Below are 18,965 nucleotides of genomic sequence, written 5' to 3'. Positions count from 1 at the left end.
TCTACAGAGACTCGCACTTCAAATCGATGACAACACAACAAAGAAAGAAAGTGGAAATATTTATGAAGAGGTGGACAACCAATCATCAACAGAAAACGCGTCTCTGGGTGATGTATGCGATATCCATAGACAAAAGTTGGTTTCCGTTTGTTTGACATGTGATGAGCTTATCTGTGTCAAATGCAACATCCATGCTGCCCACGAGAAAAGAGGAATTTAAGATTATACAACATATGTGGAACAAATTCTTGATGGCCAAAAACATGAATTAGTTCAGAGGGGAAAAGATGAGGCCGCTGAAGATGAACATCTACAGAGTATGATAGAGAAAAAAATAATGGAAACAGATTCCATAAGAAATGAAATAGAGGAAATTGCAGAGGAAATGCAAGGATCAATTCATCGGAAAAAGGAAGAAATTATTCATCCTATCGAAACAAACGCAGACGTGTTTGTAAAACTTTTGACAGAAAGACAAGAGCACATAAAAGAAAGGGTATCAGAATTTAGCCTTATTTGTGAAAAAATTGAAACGCTTAGCAATGATGGAACAGTGGAGTATTTAAGAAAGACACAAAGGCTGGTGAAAAAAGCAAAGATTGCACTAGAGGAAGACGAAAGTATATCCCTACCAGAATACCAAACCTTTACATTTATCAAAAACCAAACAGTCGTTGAAGATCTGTCAAAACTTGAGTTAGGAGACGTAGTTGTCCCAGTCCTAGAAGAGTTAATATATAATGATAGCAGCGATGATTCCACAGAATATGATGACACAAGTACAACATACCAATCATTTTCGGAAACGGAGCAAGATGAGAAAAAAGTAAAATCAAACGCTTAAAGAAGGGACGCTTATTATGAAGTCGTCACTCTTCCCCAACCTTCTGGATATGCATGCTCAAATGAATCCACGAATCATGGATATACAAATGTGCAGATACACAACGACCGGGATAATCCGCCACCAATCCCTCCGCGTCACGAACTAACGCAGGCTACATCTAGTGATGCAGACAATGAGTATCATTATGTGAAGCCTTTATACGATAACACTCTCAAAAGAGAAAACAATGAGAGAACTATTTTTCTGCAGCAACCAACAGTAGCAACAACCAAATCAGCAGCAATATCAAAAGCGGCAAATGCAGCAGCAAACACCATATATAGGTCACTACAACCACCACCGTTACCACCATTTTCAGGAGCATTTAGAAATTCCATTTCCATAGCATCCAACAATCGCATATTCCCACATAAAGTTATTCATCGTGTTTATCTTCAATTCCGACCCTTAGGGTTCACTGTTGTCCGAAATAAAGCAGCGATATACTATGCTTTTGTCACAACACAGGATCATAGTGTTCAAATATTCAAACAAAATGGAGATTTTGTCAGGACAATCTCTGATCTGACCAAGCCATTTGATATAGCAAGTCAGCAACACGGAGATTCCCCAGTGAACATTTACGTGACGGATGCAGGTATTATGTTTTATCTATTTTATTAATATAATACACGTTATATAAACGACATACGGTCACACCTGACAGAAATATATTTATCAATTATCAACTATATTTATTTAAGATAGATTGCGAAACAGGCTACTCGTATAACATGTCCCTATAATATTAACATATAAACTATAATACTAATGGTCTCATTACAGGAAGAAGAACCGGAGATGGCTGTGTCAGAGTCTACAATTCTGAAGGAATATTCGTCAAGAGTTTAGCTGGAAAACTCCGGAAACCTCGAGGAATCGCCGTATCACGAGTTGGACTGGTATACGTATGTGATGAGGCAAATATTCTGGTGTTGTGTCCAGATACAGGCAAAAAGAAGAGGGTCATCTCTAGCATTGGGAAAGATCCTCTTTTTACAGTACCATTGTACGTCATGGTGAGCACCACTGGAAAGATCCTGGTCTCCGATGTCGGTACTAGACAACTCAAGATCCACGACGAAACCCGGAAGTATACAGACATATTCCAACCTTCTAATAAGGACGAAGAGCTCTACGCCAATTTTTGCCCAGGGATGTGCTCGGAGGATTCCTCGTCTAATTACTACGTCGTTGACCAAGAGAGGAATTCGCTGTACATGTTAGGCGCTGGGGGAAAGTATGAAAAAATGGAACTACCGGATAAACCTATAGGCCATGACGGAATTCCTACAGCGGTAACATTCGACGATAATACAGGAGATATAATAGTGTTTTAACATTGAATCATATTCTAAGAACTGTCAACACGCATCAAAGAGAAGGAAGTGTATCTTACAGGCAACGGCAACATACCAAGTAAATCAATATTGCCAATGATAATTAAGCCTCTGAGCGAATTTGAGCTGGTTTTACTCCGTTTCATTTTGAAGACCTCTATTGCTCACGTAGCGAAATAAAGATTTCCTTTTGCTATTTCATAATTTATTTTGCGATAATTCCGAAACCAAGGTTTCTGATGTAAAAGATGGCGGTATAACTTCAAAGTATGCAAATGAAAAGAATGCGAACTACTATTTTATAGGTGTTTAGACAAAACACTTCTTTCGGATTAAAATCACTTTGGCATATTAACACCATAATTATTTTTATCACTAATGTCTGCTAAATATATCCACCTTACAACCTTGTTTTCAGAAAAAAAGTTAAAACTACTACATTTTATAGTGTGACCAAATTTTCTAGTTTACAACACGTCTTCTCTAACTGAAATCTGTTAAAGATATACTTTTGGTGATGGACGTTTTTGTTTCGGTTTGGAAACAGGAAAACGAAAAGTATGGGAGTGGTTATAAAATGTATCAACATTAGGCGAAAAAATGATATGTCTGTTTAGGGTTACATTGACAAAAAACAGAATCGGTAGGTCGGGAGGATTGTTGTTAGTGTCTTTCACTGTAAAATAATGGCCGGAAAAGGAGTCTGAGATCGAAATCCTGACTTCTAATTTTGTTTTCGTAGAAAATTGGGGAAAAAATTAGGGTCGGTCGAGTAACCTTAAACAGACATATCATTTTTTTTTTGGTTTTGTGGCCTAACTTTATTTTATATAACATAGTCACAAGTATAATATTTTACTTTTACATAGCTAGTATTTATTGAAATATAAACATTCTCTGTTTATACATTGAGCAGGCAAATCCAACTTGTATAGGTCGTTCAACCTGGATATACCACTTCACACATTGAGTATGACGTCATAATTACCTATTACGTCGCAATTGTGTGATTTCAAATGTGTCTAACGATATTTATGCCATGGCCATATGACAAGGTTGCATATACCAGTTATGTGATAAATGCTTGTTTTCATTTTCAGTTTTGCATAAAAAATCTACATTAAATGCCATATTCATTTTCTGAATATTTGTATATAAAAGTTTGTGAGTGCACCTCCATTGGAATTGTTTGATTCTAAGAATGTAGATATCACGACAAAATCCAAATCTATTTATGTCTCCCATTTCGCAGCCTTTCATACATTATATATGTATGCGCCTTTAAGAGTGGGTTTAGTATTGGCGTATAAGAATAGTCAATGCCGATTTTACAATATCGGTATTTAGTGGTATATGTTTAAGTCATACAAATTGCGATACACGGATTATTTGATCCCCAGATAAATCCGTAAACATTGTAACTGTTTGTATGTATATTAATATCTTAACCACAATACGTCGTGTTATTTCACTTTTGGGCCATTGTATAAATGTTATGAATGTTTTATAAATCATTTTTATTCCACTAGTGAAATATTACCTTTCAGTAATTTGAATTGACGAATATAATAAACGTTTTAGGGGACTACATTTTTCTCATCTCAATCGTGTGAAAAAATATATAACCAAAATCCACTGGTTTACCAAATGTTGAATAATTATAGTATGAATGATTCAAAATTTTAAATTTCTAAATAAATATTAAGAGGACAGTTATGCAACAGGGTGCAGGAATTACAATAAATTTAATACTGCCGCTGCCAGGAATCGAACTCGAGACCTCTGGATTACTAGTCTGACGCTCAACCAATCGAGCTGAAGGGAAGTTCTCTCTAGTCGAGCGATATATTGCGGCTATTATTGACCAATGTTACAGTTGTAAGAAAATTAACAATGTTTTTGCTTTCGCTTTACATGTAGGATTGAGTGTGTTTCGGTAATTTAATATTACTTAACAATATCTAACTTTATTATTATGAAATGTTATCATTCTGTTCGTTTTTGTATTATCATAAGACGTTAAACTAATGTTTTATGGAGCAGTACATATGACAAAGGAGGAGTATATCATTCATTGAATATGACCTACTTTATCCCCGTCACCCAAGCCATGTGACCCTGGAATGTAGCCATTTTAAACATGTCAAGTCAATATCCAAATTAAGTACTTAACAAAATTCGCAAACTATCCAATCCTTATGAAATAAAAGTTGTTACCAAAAGTATTAAAGTGTTAAATGCTACATTTAACTGAAATTCACAACCCATGATTTGCAGGCAAAACCTGCAAAAAAATATCATTTCAATTTTAATATCAAATTAATCAATATTGAAAACACTCTTTAGCCTTTGACCAGGAGCCCAGAAAAAATGAAGTGTTCTGAATAATTATTCAAGATTATCTGTTGATGTTCCGCAACATTATACATTACAATATCATAAATTATCTTGATCAATAAAATCATCAGTTGTATTAGTTGTGTTTTGATTTATGTGTGCTGAAATGCATGGAGATACATCCATACATGTTGTTTACATTGGTTAAAAATGAAATGTTAGACAGTATCCAACGATGCAGAATGACAACTTAATCAGCTATTTGTAACTTATAGGTGGTAACTCCTGCCTGCATTATTAAGGATGGCAGATCCGATGTCTTACTTGAAATGTTGATCCATGCAAAACATTTGAAAAGTTTTCAAACATTTCACTTTTATATCACCTTGAACGTAAGGTTACAAGTACTGACACATTTTTATGTTTATGATGATAATTAAATTTAATATTTCAAACTTATTTCCCTTTCGATTTCAATGCCATCAATTTTTATTTTGAAAAATAAAAAAGATCAGTGCCGCTTTATAGGGTCTCTCTAAGAAATATGATATATGATAAAAAATACTGGTTTAAAATATTGATAAACGCTATAAGACGTAGAAAGATAATGTTCTCTAATCCACCCTTTGTCTCTTCACCTATATTTTAGTGGTTGCAAACACTTCTAGAACTTGTATTTGTTAATTGCATGTCATCCGTTGTTTTATATTTACATATACAGGTAGTTGTTAACAGACATATTTGATTACAAGTAGATTAGCCTCTCGTATGTAACCTCATAACAATAGTAGTTCCGAAAGGCTACCAGACTCTTATAGTCATCAAACTTTTGACTAGTGAATAATCCTCTTTGTTTGTTATCCTGATTTGTCACAAAAACATCCATCATGGCCATTTCCCCGTGATATACTGTACATCTCCAAGAAAATTGTTACAAATCTTCATATATGTCTTCTGTATTACTAGGACTAATGGCTGGTGGTGTTCTTGTCTGTCCTATTTCGCCAGCGTTCTATCTTTATGTATATATTTTATATCTGATGCTTTATTTTGGAAGGAAGAAAATATTATTGATACAACCACATAATCTGATAGGCTATCATCATAAAGTAGTTTACGCCGTTGTAATTTTTGTCGGTGATTTCCACATTTTATCTTTTCTATAATTCTGATGAGAGAAAGAAAGGGTACATGCCCAGTACAATAAAAGTCACACTAAGTACTCATTACGTTAGCTTGACTCTGATATGAATGTATACACTGACAAGCAGGGGCTGGCAGGTAGCTTTATTTGATTTTACATAAGTATCTATACTAAACTTTTAATCACGATACCGACAAAACACATGGACCAAGATCAGACGAGTTACCTCCCTTGCAATATTTGTAAGAAAACACAAAATTTATAGGACAATGTTATTAAAATTAAATGTAAAACTTAGTGGAACATGTTAATTATTATATACATACATCTTATAATATCTTTGCCACAAATATGGTAGCATAGTACCCAATAGAATCGCGCTTCCTCTGTAGAATATGAGACTGGAAGTGAAGTGTTTCTGAGGAATGCACACAAAGAGATTTCCAAATATATCATCAAAATATTTTTTCATTACAAAAATGGGTTTTAAGATTCATTCATTTGCAGAAAGAAAACATTATAACAAATCTTGCTGCATGAAATGTCCGTAACAGTTTGTCTATCATTTGATCTATGGTGTCGATGCATGACATTTAAAATAACTCAACTCGGAATTTGATGAAATTTGGTAGCTTCCCACAAAGCTAAAAAAAGGCCATTATACAAATATTCATAGCAGCAATAGGTATACAGATGTTGGTATTTGATGAAGAAAGTAGACCTTTGGTGCTAACCAGTTGCCCACCCAAACTCCCATCCCTAATAAAAATGTATGGATATACTTAATTCATTTAATTTTATGTAGGTGTATACGCTAAGAAACAATTTTAATCTCTGGCTTGTAGTTATTTAATTGAAAAAAACGCCACGTCCAATGCAACACGTACTTTCTACAGATAGTTTTACGTTCCTTTTTATCATATACGGCCAATTTCTGTAACTCATCTAACTTCAATATCAAATAGGTAATTTCTGAAACTTCATGTAAAAGTAAAATATGGTCCAATTTGGGCAAAATTTCTTAATAACAACTAGCTTCAGATATTGATATTTTATTTGAAAATCTTAACATGTCTTTAATCTACGTCGTCACGAGACTTCAACGAGATTGAAACCTGAAAGATCTGCATCCTGCTACCTGTTCAATAATGTCCATACTTATCAGATCACTTTAATTGATACATTTATGTTTATGATGCGCACGCAGATTATAATTTTTCTTTGAACCATCCACCATCACGCTTACCATGATCCTTACAAAGAATATGAACGATGTCATTACTTATGGTTTAGCTTCCAAATTCATATGTTTAACAGTAATATATCCTTTCATAACTACGACATATCATACGATTACATAGCTGACACGTAAAGGTATGATGACACTAAATCATATCGTCTAAGATATTATTTACTATTAAACCTCCCGTGTGTGAATGAAAGACTGATACAGTTTGAATTTTCACATTAGTGAATCCGTTGCCTGGCTATAAACGTAGTGAAATTGGATAAAGCCTAATAACATCCATAAATTCATGGTGGCTAATTTCGGACATGTTGCATTGACGACCCCGCCATTCGACAGTGCGACAATGCGCGATGCGAAGAGCGACATTTCGTCATGCGAAGAACGACATTGACACAATGTACCAAGCAAAGAATGACAATGCGCCAAATGAAGAGCGACAGAGCGACAACGAGCCATGCGACAATGCGCCATACGGCAGAAACTCACTGTCGCGTAACGCATTGTCGTGCTGCCGTAGTGTCACCCTTTGTTTGGTGGATAGTAGCATGGCCGCCATAAACAAATACGGACGTATTTACTATCAGTGAGGGCGGTGATGAACATATTTGTTATAATCTCAATAGTAGATCTTCTCACTACCTTCTGACTGCCTTCTTACTAATACCTTCTTATTAACTTTGATCGATAACAAACGCATTAGCTTTGTTCACTTTAAAACGCTTTAATTAGAAAATGTGTGTAAGTATATGATTACAAAAACAAACCGACGGCTTATATTTTATGATCATGTAATGTAAAATATTGCAGAATATCAACAGATAATCGTAAATAATTATTCAGAACACCTCATCTTTTCTGGGCAGGTTTTGCCTGTAAACATGGGTTGTGAATTTCAGTTAAATGATCTCGTTAAGCATTTGTTCTATTTTAGCTTTTAACAATTTAATGCTTTTGGTAACAACTTTTATTTCATAAGGATTGGATAGTTTGCGATTTTTGTTAAGTACTTCATTTGGATATTGACTTGACATGTTTAAAATGGCTACATTCCAAGGTCACATGGATTGAATGACGGAGATAAAGTAGGTCATAATCAATGCATGATATACCCCTCCTTTGTCATTTGTAATGCTCCGTAAAACATTAATTTTATTAAACCAAACCTTTCATTTATTTGATTATAATATCTTATGGTAATATAAAACGAATAGAATAATAATATTCCACAATAATGAAGTTAGATGTTGTTAAAGTTATATGTGCCGTAACTAGCTCTGACGCGAATATAGCAGAGTTTTATATATATTAATAAACATTAAAAGTTATGAACTTTTCGTTAATTACGATGCAAATAAGTTACTGATTTAAAAGTAATTAAATTACAAAATTAATAATTCGATTTTTGGCAGTACTGCTAAAAATCATAGGTTCCGCCCACTTAATGTTGTCAGCGCATGCGTGACAAAAGCAGCAGGCCACAAACAAAAACAATATGGCTTCCCCCACTTCAAAACGAAAGCGTGGAAGGCCGTCATACCTATAGCCATCTGAGAAGAAGGAAATCAAACTAGAATATCAACAACAGCGCCATGAAAGCAAAGTGGTTATCGGCGAAAACATCTAGCGTTGGAATTCGGTGAAAGAAAGAGAGAACCTCAAGTTCCATCATGAAGTTAGCAGCTTTCCTCCTCGCCATGTGAGTATCGTTATCGTTAACAGTGACATAGATCCTAGATGTCTATAGCAAATATATAACGTGATCATCGCTTTTCGCTCTCGTGTATCGATAAGTGTGGGCATATATTTACTTTTTGAGTGGAAATGACTCTGACAATGTAGATTGTGTATTAAAACATCGAGTACCAGTGTATTGATAGAGATTGTGGGGCTCGATTAGGGGTAATCTACCGTACAGTGAGCATGGTGATGTCAATAAAGTTTGAATGTGATTGATATGACACTTTCTTAGATGTAAAATATAGCCATAGAATGCTTAAAATCTTTAGCGTGTCCCTGTAATAATCACTTCAACTGAATGTCATATATTTTGCTACATGTGTTTCTACATCTTTTCATTTACATTTATACAATATCTATGTACATATTTAATACTGTAGCAGATTTTATTGTACATATGGATAGTGATACGGTTGCCTTCTACCTTCGCGTTAGGGGGAATTTCCCTTTAGCTCAGTCGGTAGAGCGGCGGACCAGTAAGTCAGGGGTCACAGGTTCAAGTCCTGCTGCAGCACACTACTCTCAGCCTGTTACAATACTATATAGTTGTTCATGTATATGTACATGTATGTTTTTTTTTCTTTTAGCTATGATAGCTATAGTAAAGTGAGACAGGCCCCTGCATCCAATATGATATCAACACCTGACAAAGGGACTACCTTCAGACCACCTAACGTGTCTTTGTATGGTATAAAATTGGAAATTTCATCAGAAGATTCATTAGCACCAATTAGTTCATAGCTTAAGGTATATATTGATACTTTTTTATATCCCGCTTTCTCCGAAACAGGGATATTAATTTGGGTTTGTCTGTCTGTCTGTCTGTCTGTTACACTTTGTTTCTGCGCAATAACTGTAACAAATGTAAAACGATTTTCTTCAAACTAGGTGACAAGATTAAATACTTTAAGGGCTCGGCCAAGTTCGATCGCGACTTTCAATGGACCTTATTTAGCGGAGTTATGGCCCTTTGTTTAAATAAAAAAGGTCAGTTTCTGCCACTTCGGTACAATAACTGTAATTAATATTAACTGATTTTCTTCAAACTTGGTCACATGGTCAAATGTACCAAGGGCTTGAAAGAATTTGCTCAGCACTTTCATCGGACCGTATTTGGCGGAGTTATGGCCCTTTGATTAATGAAAAGTGTCATTTCTGTCAGTTTCTGTTCAATAACTCTCACAAATATTACCGAATATTCTTTAAAATTGGGAACCTGGATACATATTTTAGGGCCTTGCTTAAATTCGATCAGGACTTTGATTAGGCCGGACCCTATTTGGCGGAGTTATGGCCATTTGAATAATGAAAAATGCCATTTTCGTCTTTTTCCGTTCAGTAACTCTCACAAATATTACTTGCTTTTCTCGAAAACTTTGTAACATGGTTTAATGTCTCAGGGCTTTGGCCAAGTTTGATTGACACTTTCATCGAACCCTTTTTGGCAGAGTTATTGGCCTTTGATTAACGAAAGCTGGGATATAAATTCCACGAATTTGCTTGTTTTTACCAAAATCAGAGATTGTGTAAGTCCAGCCTATGTTAAGTACTGATATGACATGCTATCTTAATGTATGAGAAATAAGATTACATCCATTAATTGTTCTGAAAATATATGTAATTCATAAAATTTTCCAAGTTGATTTCAGTGGACCAGTAATATCCGGAGTTCATGAAATACATGTATCAAGACCTCTACGTTTAATATCTTCGAAAAGGTTCCTGGAAATTGGTCTGAGTACGAAAACAGTGAAATGAGACAGAATTCGAAAGAGATGAAACAGTTGATGTCGATGATAATTCAGATGGAGTGAAAAGGATTGCCAAAAAGACTGGTGACAGCCAATGTAAAAATAATGGGTGCAGAAAACAAGGAACAGCAATATATATATATATACCTGTAGCAGGGTTGGTCTGGGTTGACCATCGGTGACCAGGTAGCTCGGTCGGTAGAGCACTCGGTTAGTATTCGGAGAGTCCCAGGTTCGAATTCCGGTCTGGTCGCTCTCCTGTTACATACCTAAAATTGGTAATCCATTTTTTCTTTTGCATTCTACTTTCATTCATATGGATTTGGTTTGGTTTGGGTTGTTATAGTTGAACGAAGGAAAGCTGGAGTATCCGGAAAAAACAGTCAGTATGTGGAACTGCCCCACATTGAACTAGAAATCTACAGTAGGTAGGCTTGTGGTAATATGCTGATATCTTAACCACTCAGCCACTGCGTCGAATTGAAACCATCATGTGGCATATATATACACTATAGTCAAATTATACATCTCACTGATTATTGGACTAGACAAACACCATACAACTTCACTAACTGACCATGAGCACACCACCACAGCTAATCCACTACAATAAAACAATCGATTTGTATATTTTGTTTCGAAATGGTTAATTAGATATACTCATACATGTATGTATATATACATAAATTAACATGTATATTTCGTTGCATAAACACGGTACTGTATGCTTTTATATTTGTTGCCTGGTAGGCCAAGGCCCGAGTTGTGGTCACCCCACGGTTCAGCAACCTTGACACAAGTTTGACCGATACGTTTGCGTATCTTTTTTCATTGGTCAGCCTCAGTCCAATTCTGATTCCAATGACGACTGCAGGTGTTTTTTTTCACGGAGATTTTATTTCATTCTGCACCAACCCATCCCTCCCCATAAATAACTATAAATATCTAGGATGTGGTTAGCACAAGCTGCTATGTTTTTTATAAGTAGAACTTGCTTATTATAACTATATATACAATGTACATGTAAATGTATATAGTGTTGCTATTTTTTCACTGTAATTAATTCATATACAACACTGTATTTATAATACAGATTCATTATACATGTATTATGTATATTGGTAATTGCCCTTTCATCCCTTTTTGTATTAGAGTAATATTATAATATATTATATATTTGATCTGAACTGTAACTCAAATTTTATGTAGCCATGGGGTGAAAGGGCATTTCTTTGTAAATACAATGTACAGGCTTTGTTGATGTAATAAATGGCATAACATAATATCTTGTCTTTTCATATATACATTCAGGGGGAGATCATTTTGATGGAATTGCGTAAAACATCAGTTAGCATATGATAATAAATATGTATATATGTAATGCCTCTACTCACATATACATATAATAAAATAAGTCTCCAGACATACAATGGGGCCGAATTTCCTGCGAATGTATAGTTGTGTGTAGTGTGCTCGCTTACACTTATTACCGGTAATTATAATATATACATATAACTCTATAATGCATACAGATGTAACATTTACATGCACTGTACAGTCGGATAAGTCTCCATTTAGTTTTCTACCAGATGAGCATAGAAGTTTATTGTGACTTCGGCATTTGTATACCTCGGTATACTGAGATTTATTAAATGATTCATAACAGCTTCACTAAATTATATAATAGTTGGTGTGTTTGACAGCTAAAGTTCCTTTATATTTCGTAAAGAATTACCCCTATGGTGCCCCGCCATTCGTCGTAATTTTATTCGTGACGATTACAACAAACGACACTATTTGTATCGCTCTTAGCTGATGCTTATTCTGATAAGTCACATTACGAAACATTTTGCAACTTTTCTACGGGAAAATCCTATCGAAAGCATACTTTCACTTTGCAGTAAGGTAAACAAAAACAAGCATGGCACTTACGATCGGTATCTATTTTGATGTGTTCCAAATGAAGATCAAGTGACTTTTCGGTACCTCTCTGTTTCAATATTCATAAGAAGGCGGGCTAAGCATTTCCCGTACCATTTCTTCGCAGCGTTATAATTACATCTTTAGAATTATTATAGGTAGACTACATGGGGCGAATAATTTAAAAACTAATATTTATCAATTCCATCAAATTTCCAATAAAAAAATACACCGATAAATAAATATATCTCAGTTACGGCACATATAGCTTTAAAAATATCAAATTATCGAAACAAACTCAATCATACATGTAAAGCGAAAGCAAACACATTGTTAATTTTCATATAACTAACCCTGGTCATTAATAGCCGCAACATCGCTCGACTACAGAGACCTTCCCTTTAGCTCGATTGGTTGAGCGTCAGACTACTAATCTAGAGGTCTCGAGTTCGATCCCTGGCAGAGACAGTGTTAAATTTATTGTAAATTCTGCACCCTGTGACATAAGTGTCCTCTTAGTATTCATTCATCCTATAATTATTCAACATTTGGTGTAAACTAGAGGATTTTGGATATATATTTTATCACACGATTAAGATGAGAAAATTGTAGTCCCCTAAAACGTTTATTATATTCGTCAATTCAAATTACTGAAAGGTAATATTTCACTAGTGGAATAAAAATGATTTATACAACATCCATAACATTTATACAACGGCCCAAAAGTGAAATAACACGACGTATTGTGGTTACAATATTAATATACCCACAAACATTTACAATGTTTACGGATTTATATGGGGATCAAATAATCCGTGTATCGCAATTTCTATTGCTTAAACATATACCAGCTAGATATTTAACAATATGGCGATGTATCATTATAAATGATAATAACTTACGTTATTGTAAAATCGGCATGTACTGTTCTTATACGGCAATACTAAATCCAATCTTAAAGGCGAATACATATATAATGTATGAAAAGCAGCTAAATTATAGACATGAATAGAATTGGATTTTGTCGTGATATCTACACTTCTTAGAATCAAACAATTCCAATGGAGGTGCACCCACAAACTTTTATATACAAATATTCACAAAATGAACACGGCATTTAATGTAGATTTTATATGCAAAACTGAAAATGAAAACAAGCATTTATCACATTACTGGTATATGCAACCTTGTCATATGGCCATGGCATAAATATCGTTAGACACATTTGAAATCAATTGTGACGTAATAAGTAATTATGACGACATACTCAATGTGTAAAGTGGTATGTCCAGGTTGACGGGAACGACCTATACTAGTTGGATTTGCCTGCTCAATGTATAAACCAGAATGCTTATATTTCAATAAAGACTAAAAGTATTATACTTGTGACTATGTTATATAAAAATATAGTAAAAGCAAAAAAAAAAAAAAAAAAAAAAAAAATGTCTGTTTAGAGTTACCCGACCGACCCTTATTTTTTACCCCGACCCCAATATTTCCACACTTTTCTACGAAAAAAAATGAAAGTCGGGATTTCGATCTCAGACTCCGGTTCCGGCAATTATTTTAGAGTGAAAGGCACTAAAAATCCTCCTTACCTACCAACCCTATTTTTTTCCCAATGTTACCCTAAACAGACATATTTTTTGGCCTATTATTGATACATTTTATCTTTTTCAAACCTAAAAAAACGTCCATCGTCCAAAGAATATCTTTGACAGATTTCAGTTAGAGAAGAATGGCGTAAACTAGAAAATTTGGTCGCCTGATAACATGTAATAGCTTTGATTTATTTAAAAAAAAAAAAAAAAAAAAAGGTGAATATATTTAACAAACATTAGTGCATAAAATAATTCTGCTGTCAATATACCAAGGTGATTTTAATTGGAAAGAAGTGTTTTGCCTAAACACCGATTAAATAGTGGTTCGCATTCTTTTCATTTTCTGTATGAAAACATTTTGAAATTATACCACTATTTTTAACATTAGAACCCATGGTTTCGGAATTATCGCAAAATAGATTATGCAATAGCAATACGAAACCTTTAGTACGCTACGCGAGCAACAGAGGTCTTCAAAAAGAAACGGGGTAAAACCAGCTCAAGTTCGCTCAGAGGCTTAATTATCATTGCCAATGTAGTTTTACTTGGTATGTTGTCGTTGCCTGTAAGATACACTTCCTACCCTATGATGCGTGTTGACAGTTCTTAGAATATGATTCCATGTTAAAACACTATTATATCTCCTGTATTAGCGTCGAATGTTACCGCTGTAGGGATTCCGTCATGGCCTATAGGTTTATCCGGTAGTTCCATTTTTTCATACTTTCCCCGACCGCCTAACATGTACAGCGAATTCCTCTCCCGGTCAACGACATAGTAATTAGACGAGGAATCATCTGAACACATCCTTTGGCAGAAACTGGTGTAGAGCTCTTCCTAGTCGTCATCGAAAGGTTGGAACTTATCTGTGTACTTCCAGGTTTCATGGTGGATCTTGAGTTGTCTGGTACCGACATCGGAGACCAGGATCTTTCCAGTGGCGCTCACCATGACGTACAATGGTAGTGTAAAAAGAGGGTCTTTCTCAATGCTAGAGATGACCCTCTTCTTTTTGCCTGTATCCGGACACAACACCAGAATGTTTGCCTCATCACATACGTATACCAGTCCAACTCGTGATACGGAGATTCCTCGAGGTTTCCGGAGTTTTCCAGCTAAACTCTTGACGAATATTCCTTCAGCATTGTAGACTCTGACACAGCCGTCTCCGGTTCTTCTTCCTGTAATGAGAGCATTAGTATTATAGTTTATATGTTAACACTATTTGGACATGTTATATAGCCTGTTTCGCAATTGATCTTAAATAAATATAGTTGATAACGAATAAATCTATTTCTGTCAGGTGTGACCGTACGTCGTTTATATAACGTGTATTATATTAATAAAATAGATAAAACATGATACCTGCATCCGTAACGTAAATGTTCACTGGGAAATCTCCGTGTTGCTGACTTGCTATATCAAATGGCTTGGTCAGATCAGAGATTGTCCTGACAAAATCTCAATTTTGTTTAAATATTTGAATACTATGATCCTGTGTTGTGACAAAAGCATAGTATATCGCTGCTTCATTTCGGACAACAGTGAACCCTAAGGGTCGGAATGGAAGATAAACACGATGAATAACGTTATGTGGGAATATGCGATTGGTGGCTGCTATGGAAATTGAATTTCTAAATGCTCCTGAAAATGGTGGTAACGGTGGTGGTTGTAGTGACCTATAAATGGTGTTTGCTGCTGCTTTTGCCGCTTTTGATATTGCTGCTGATTCGGTTGTTGCTACTGTTGATTGCTGCAGAAAAACAGTTCTCTCATTGTTTTCTCTTGTAAGAGTGTTATCGTATAAAGGCTTCACATAATGATACTCATTGTCTGCATCACTAGATGTAGCCTGCGTTAGATCGTGACGCGGGGGAATTGGTGGCGGATTATCCCGGTCGTTGTGTTTCTGTGCATTTGTATATCCATGATCCGTGAATCCATTTGAGCATGCATATCCAGAAGGTTGGGGAAGAGTGACGACTTCATAATAAGCGTCCCTACTTTTAGCTGTTGATTTTACTTTCTTCTCATCTTGCTCCGTTTCCGAAAATGATTGGTATGTTGTACTTGCGTCATCATATTCTGTGGAATCATCGCTGCTATCATTATATATTAACTCTTCTAGGACTGGGACAACTACGTCTCCTAACTCAAGTTTTGACAGTTTGGTTTTTGATAAATGTACAGGTTTGGTATTCTGGCAGGAATGTACTTTCGTCCTCCTCTAGTGCAATCTTTTCTTTTTTTACCAGCCTTTGTGTCTTTCTTATATACTCCACTGTTCCATCATTGCTAAGCGTTTCAATCTTTTCACAAATACGGCTAAATTTTGATAACCTTCCTTTTATTTGCCCTTGTCGTTCTGTCAAAAGTTTTACAAACACGTCTACGTTTGTTTCGATAGGATGAATGGTTTCTTCCTTTTTCCGATGAATTGATGTTTGCATTTCCTCGGCATTTTCTCTATTTCATTTCTTATGGAATCTTTTTCCATTAATTTTTTTCTCTATCATACTCTGTAGATGTTCATCTTCAGCGGCCTCATCTTTCCCCTCTGAACTAATTCATTATTTGGCCATCACGAATTTGTTCCAGATTTGTTGTATAATCTGAAGTTCCTGTTTTCTCGTGGGCAGCATGATGTTGCATTTGACACAGATAAGCTCATCACATGTCAAACAAACGGAAACCAACTTTTGTCAATGGATATCGCATCACCCGACATCAGAGACGTGTTTTCTGTTGATAACTGTTTGTCCACCTCTTCATAAATAGCTTCTTCGTTGTGTTGCCATCGATTTGAAGTTCGAGTTTTTGTAGAGATTGCAGTAGATGAACTATTTTCTCGGCAACAGGATAGTTTTCCACCTTCCCTATATTAGGATTCATGGGTCGCTTGCATGTTGGGTATCATTTGTTGTATACTTGATTGCTCAGACAATTTAGGCAGAAGATGTGACCACAATCGATTCGTCGTCGATCGCATAGATCCGAATGAGATATTCCACATTGGGTTATATCTAAGATTTTCGAGTAGGCCTTTTATGCCTTGCATCCATTTCCAATTGCAGATATGTAACAATAAGCAAATAAAGTTGTAGTCAAAGAAGCAATTGGTGTCCGGTTTCTTAAGATTACAAATATCTCGCATGAGTCATGTTTCCATAGCTAGAACCTATCAAATCAAGATTAAGCTATAGTTTCACTACAGCGTATAACGTCAACATAAGGTCAACGTATAAAAAATCCTTTCCTATTACCAATACATGTATTGGATAAAGACTGTTCACCGAGAACCATATGTATTACGCTACTGCAATGTCTCTCTATAAAAGTGTGGTAAACCAAATCAGGTACGATCGACCATCGATTATGCAACAGTAGCTAGCATTACACATTAGACGACTATAGAAACCTACTTTCGTTTTCAAGCGCATGAAAGCGCAAACGCCAGATATTTACTTGCAGATTATTTGAAGACGAAAATATCTAGAGTAATCAAAAATTGTTTACCCAGTAGATTATAAACCTGGTGCATAAATATCAAATGCAATGCAATGCAGAGTAGCCGGTGTTACGTTGAAAATTGACCTCCGTTGAAAATTTACCTCGGGTCATTTTTCAACGTTGAAAACTGACCCCAAATGCTGTTGAAAATTCAACATGCCGTTGACAATTGACAGCTTCGAGGGTCGATTCTCAACGGCAGGTCTGTTGAAAAATAACCGTTGAGAAATGACCGTGGCAAACTCTAAATAGATGGTCTGTTAAAAATTGACCGTAGTACATGAGCTGTATTGATGGGGCTGCGGTGGCCGAGTGGTTAAGATGACTCGACATATTACCACAAGCCCTCCACCTTTGGGTCGAGTTCGACTCCCATGTGGGGCAATTGCCAGGTTCTGACTACTGGCCGGTGGTTTTTCCCCGGGAACTCCTGCTTTCCTCCACCAATAAACCTGGCAAGTCCTTACTTGACCCTGGCTGTTAATAGGACGTAAAAAAAACTCCAAACTAAGTAAGGCCTTGGACAGATGACTCTTTGCATTTTTTCACTTATTTGCTTCATTATATTGTTAAAAATAATAAAAAATAAAAATAACAACAAAAAAATCTTGGCGTTTGAAAATTATGACCTTGAATTTTGACATTCATTTTTTCCATCGACATCGAGTCGACTTTGGTGAGTCTTTGGAAAAGCGTTGTCAAGATCTAGTTTGTGGCGTTGGGTTAAGTAATGATAAGCGAGTTCTTGTGGGGTCACTTTTCAAAGGGGTCCATTTGCAACGATGGGTGTGAAAATTGCGCTTAAAGTTCAGTTTTCAACGGCATTCGGGGTTATTTTTAAACATTGAAAAATGACCCAAGGTCAGTTTTTAACGGGGGTCAATATTCAACGTTACACCGGCCTAATTACCGCGCAGTAAATGACTAATTGTACTACGCGGCAAACATTGATATGGACATTTATTGTTATTTATTATAATACATTTTTGTGTTGTAACTTCATCTCAAACCTTCGATATAGACATACTGACATTGAACTTGCTCTTGATATTTTTCTAAAAATTTATTTCTGTAACGTAATTAATCTAAAAGTAAAATATTCAACATATAATGATCTGCTCAATCTCAGAAAATGATACTAACACCATATGCAAAGACTGGTAAATTAATAATGTAAAAATAGTAAAGAGTAAAGATGATGTGTATGAAATTCTGACTAAAGCTTTTTTGGGGGTAGATTACCACACGGTTCTACTAATCATAAAATATACATTGAAATAAACAAATGATTACAATGACTAACGGAGGTAATGAGTGGACGTGGGTTTTAAAAGAAGCCAGGCCCCGATTTCTCGAATCAAACTTAAGAAACAAATCTGACTTAAGTCGTACAATGTAATTTTTCTTATGAATTACAGAAAGAGAAAAATCTAAGTTTAGACTTAAGTCTGAATTTTTGTTTCGAGAAATCGGAGCCTGAAGAACTATAA

General features: G+C 35.4%; 1 protein-coding gene and 1 long non-coding RNA gene across 2 annotated transcripts; both read left to right on the top strand.

Moving 5' to 3' along the window:
* The first annotated feature begins 337 nt into the window (after positions 1-337).
* Positions 338-4,637, top strand: LOC138330741 (uncharacterized). Its single transcript, XM_069278264.1, has 3 exons — positions 338-729; positions 847-1,484; positions 1,673-4,637. The coding sequence occupies exons 1-3, from the start codon at positions 338-340 to the stop codon at positions 2,224-2,226; spliced, it is 1,584 nt and encodes a 527-aa protein (XP_069134365.1). The 3' UTR covers positions 2,227-4,637.
* Positions 4,638-8,242: 3,605 nt separating this feature from the next.
* Positions 8,243-11,804, top strand: LOC138330966 (uncharacterized). Its single transcript, XR_011209636.1, has 3 exons — positions 8,243-8,652; positions 9,281-9,440; positions 10,333-11,804. It is a non-coding gene; the product is annotated as an uncharacterized lncRNA (long non-coding RNA).
* The last annotated feature ends 7,161 nt before the right edge of the window (positions 11,805-18,965 follow it).

The sequence above is a fragment of the Argopecten irradians genome, chromosome 9, assembly GCF_041381155.1.
Source record: "Argopecten irradians isolate NY chromosome 9, Ai_NY, whole genome shotgun sequence".
NCBI lineage: Eukaryota > Metazoa > Mollusca > Bivalvia > Pectinida > Pectinidae > Argopecten > Argopecten irradians.
This window is presented reverse-complemented; position numbering and strand designations above follow the sequence as displayed.

Coding starts and splice junctions, on each gene's coding strand:
- LOC138330741 (XM_069278264.1), top strand. CDS start 338: ATGGAAACAGATTCCATAAGAAATGAAATAGAGGAAATTGCAGAGGAA. Junction 730..846: donor GTTGTCCCAGTCCTAGAAGA/GTTAATATATAA, acceptor AAACGCTTAAAG/AAGGGACGCTTATTATGAAG. Junction 1,485..1,672: donor CATTTACGTGACGGATGCAG/GTATTATGTTTT, acceptor GTCTCATTACAG/GAAGAAGAACCGGAGATGGC.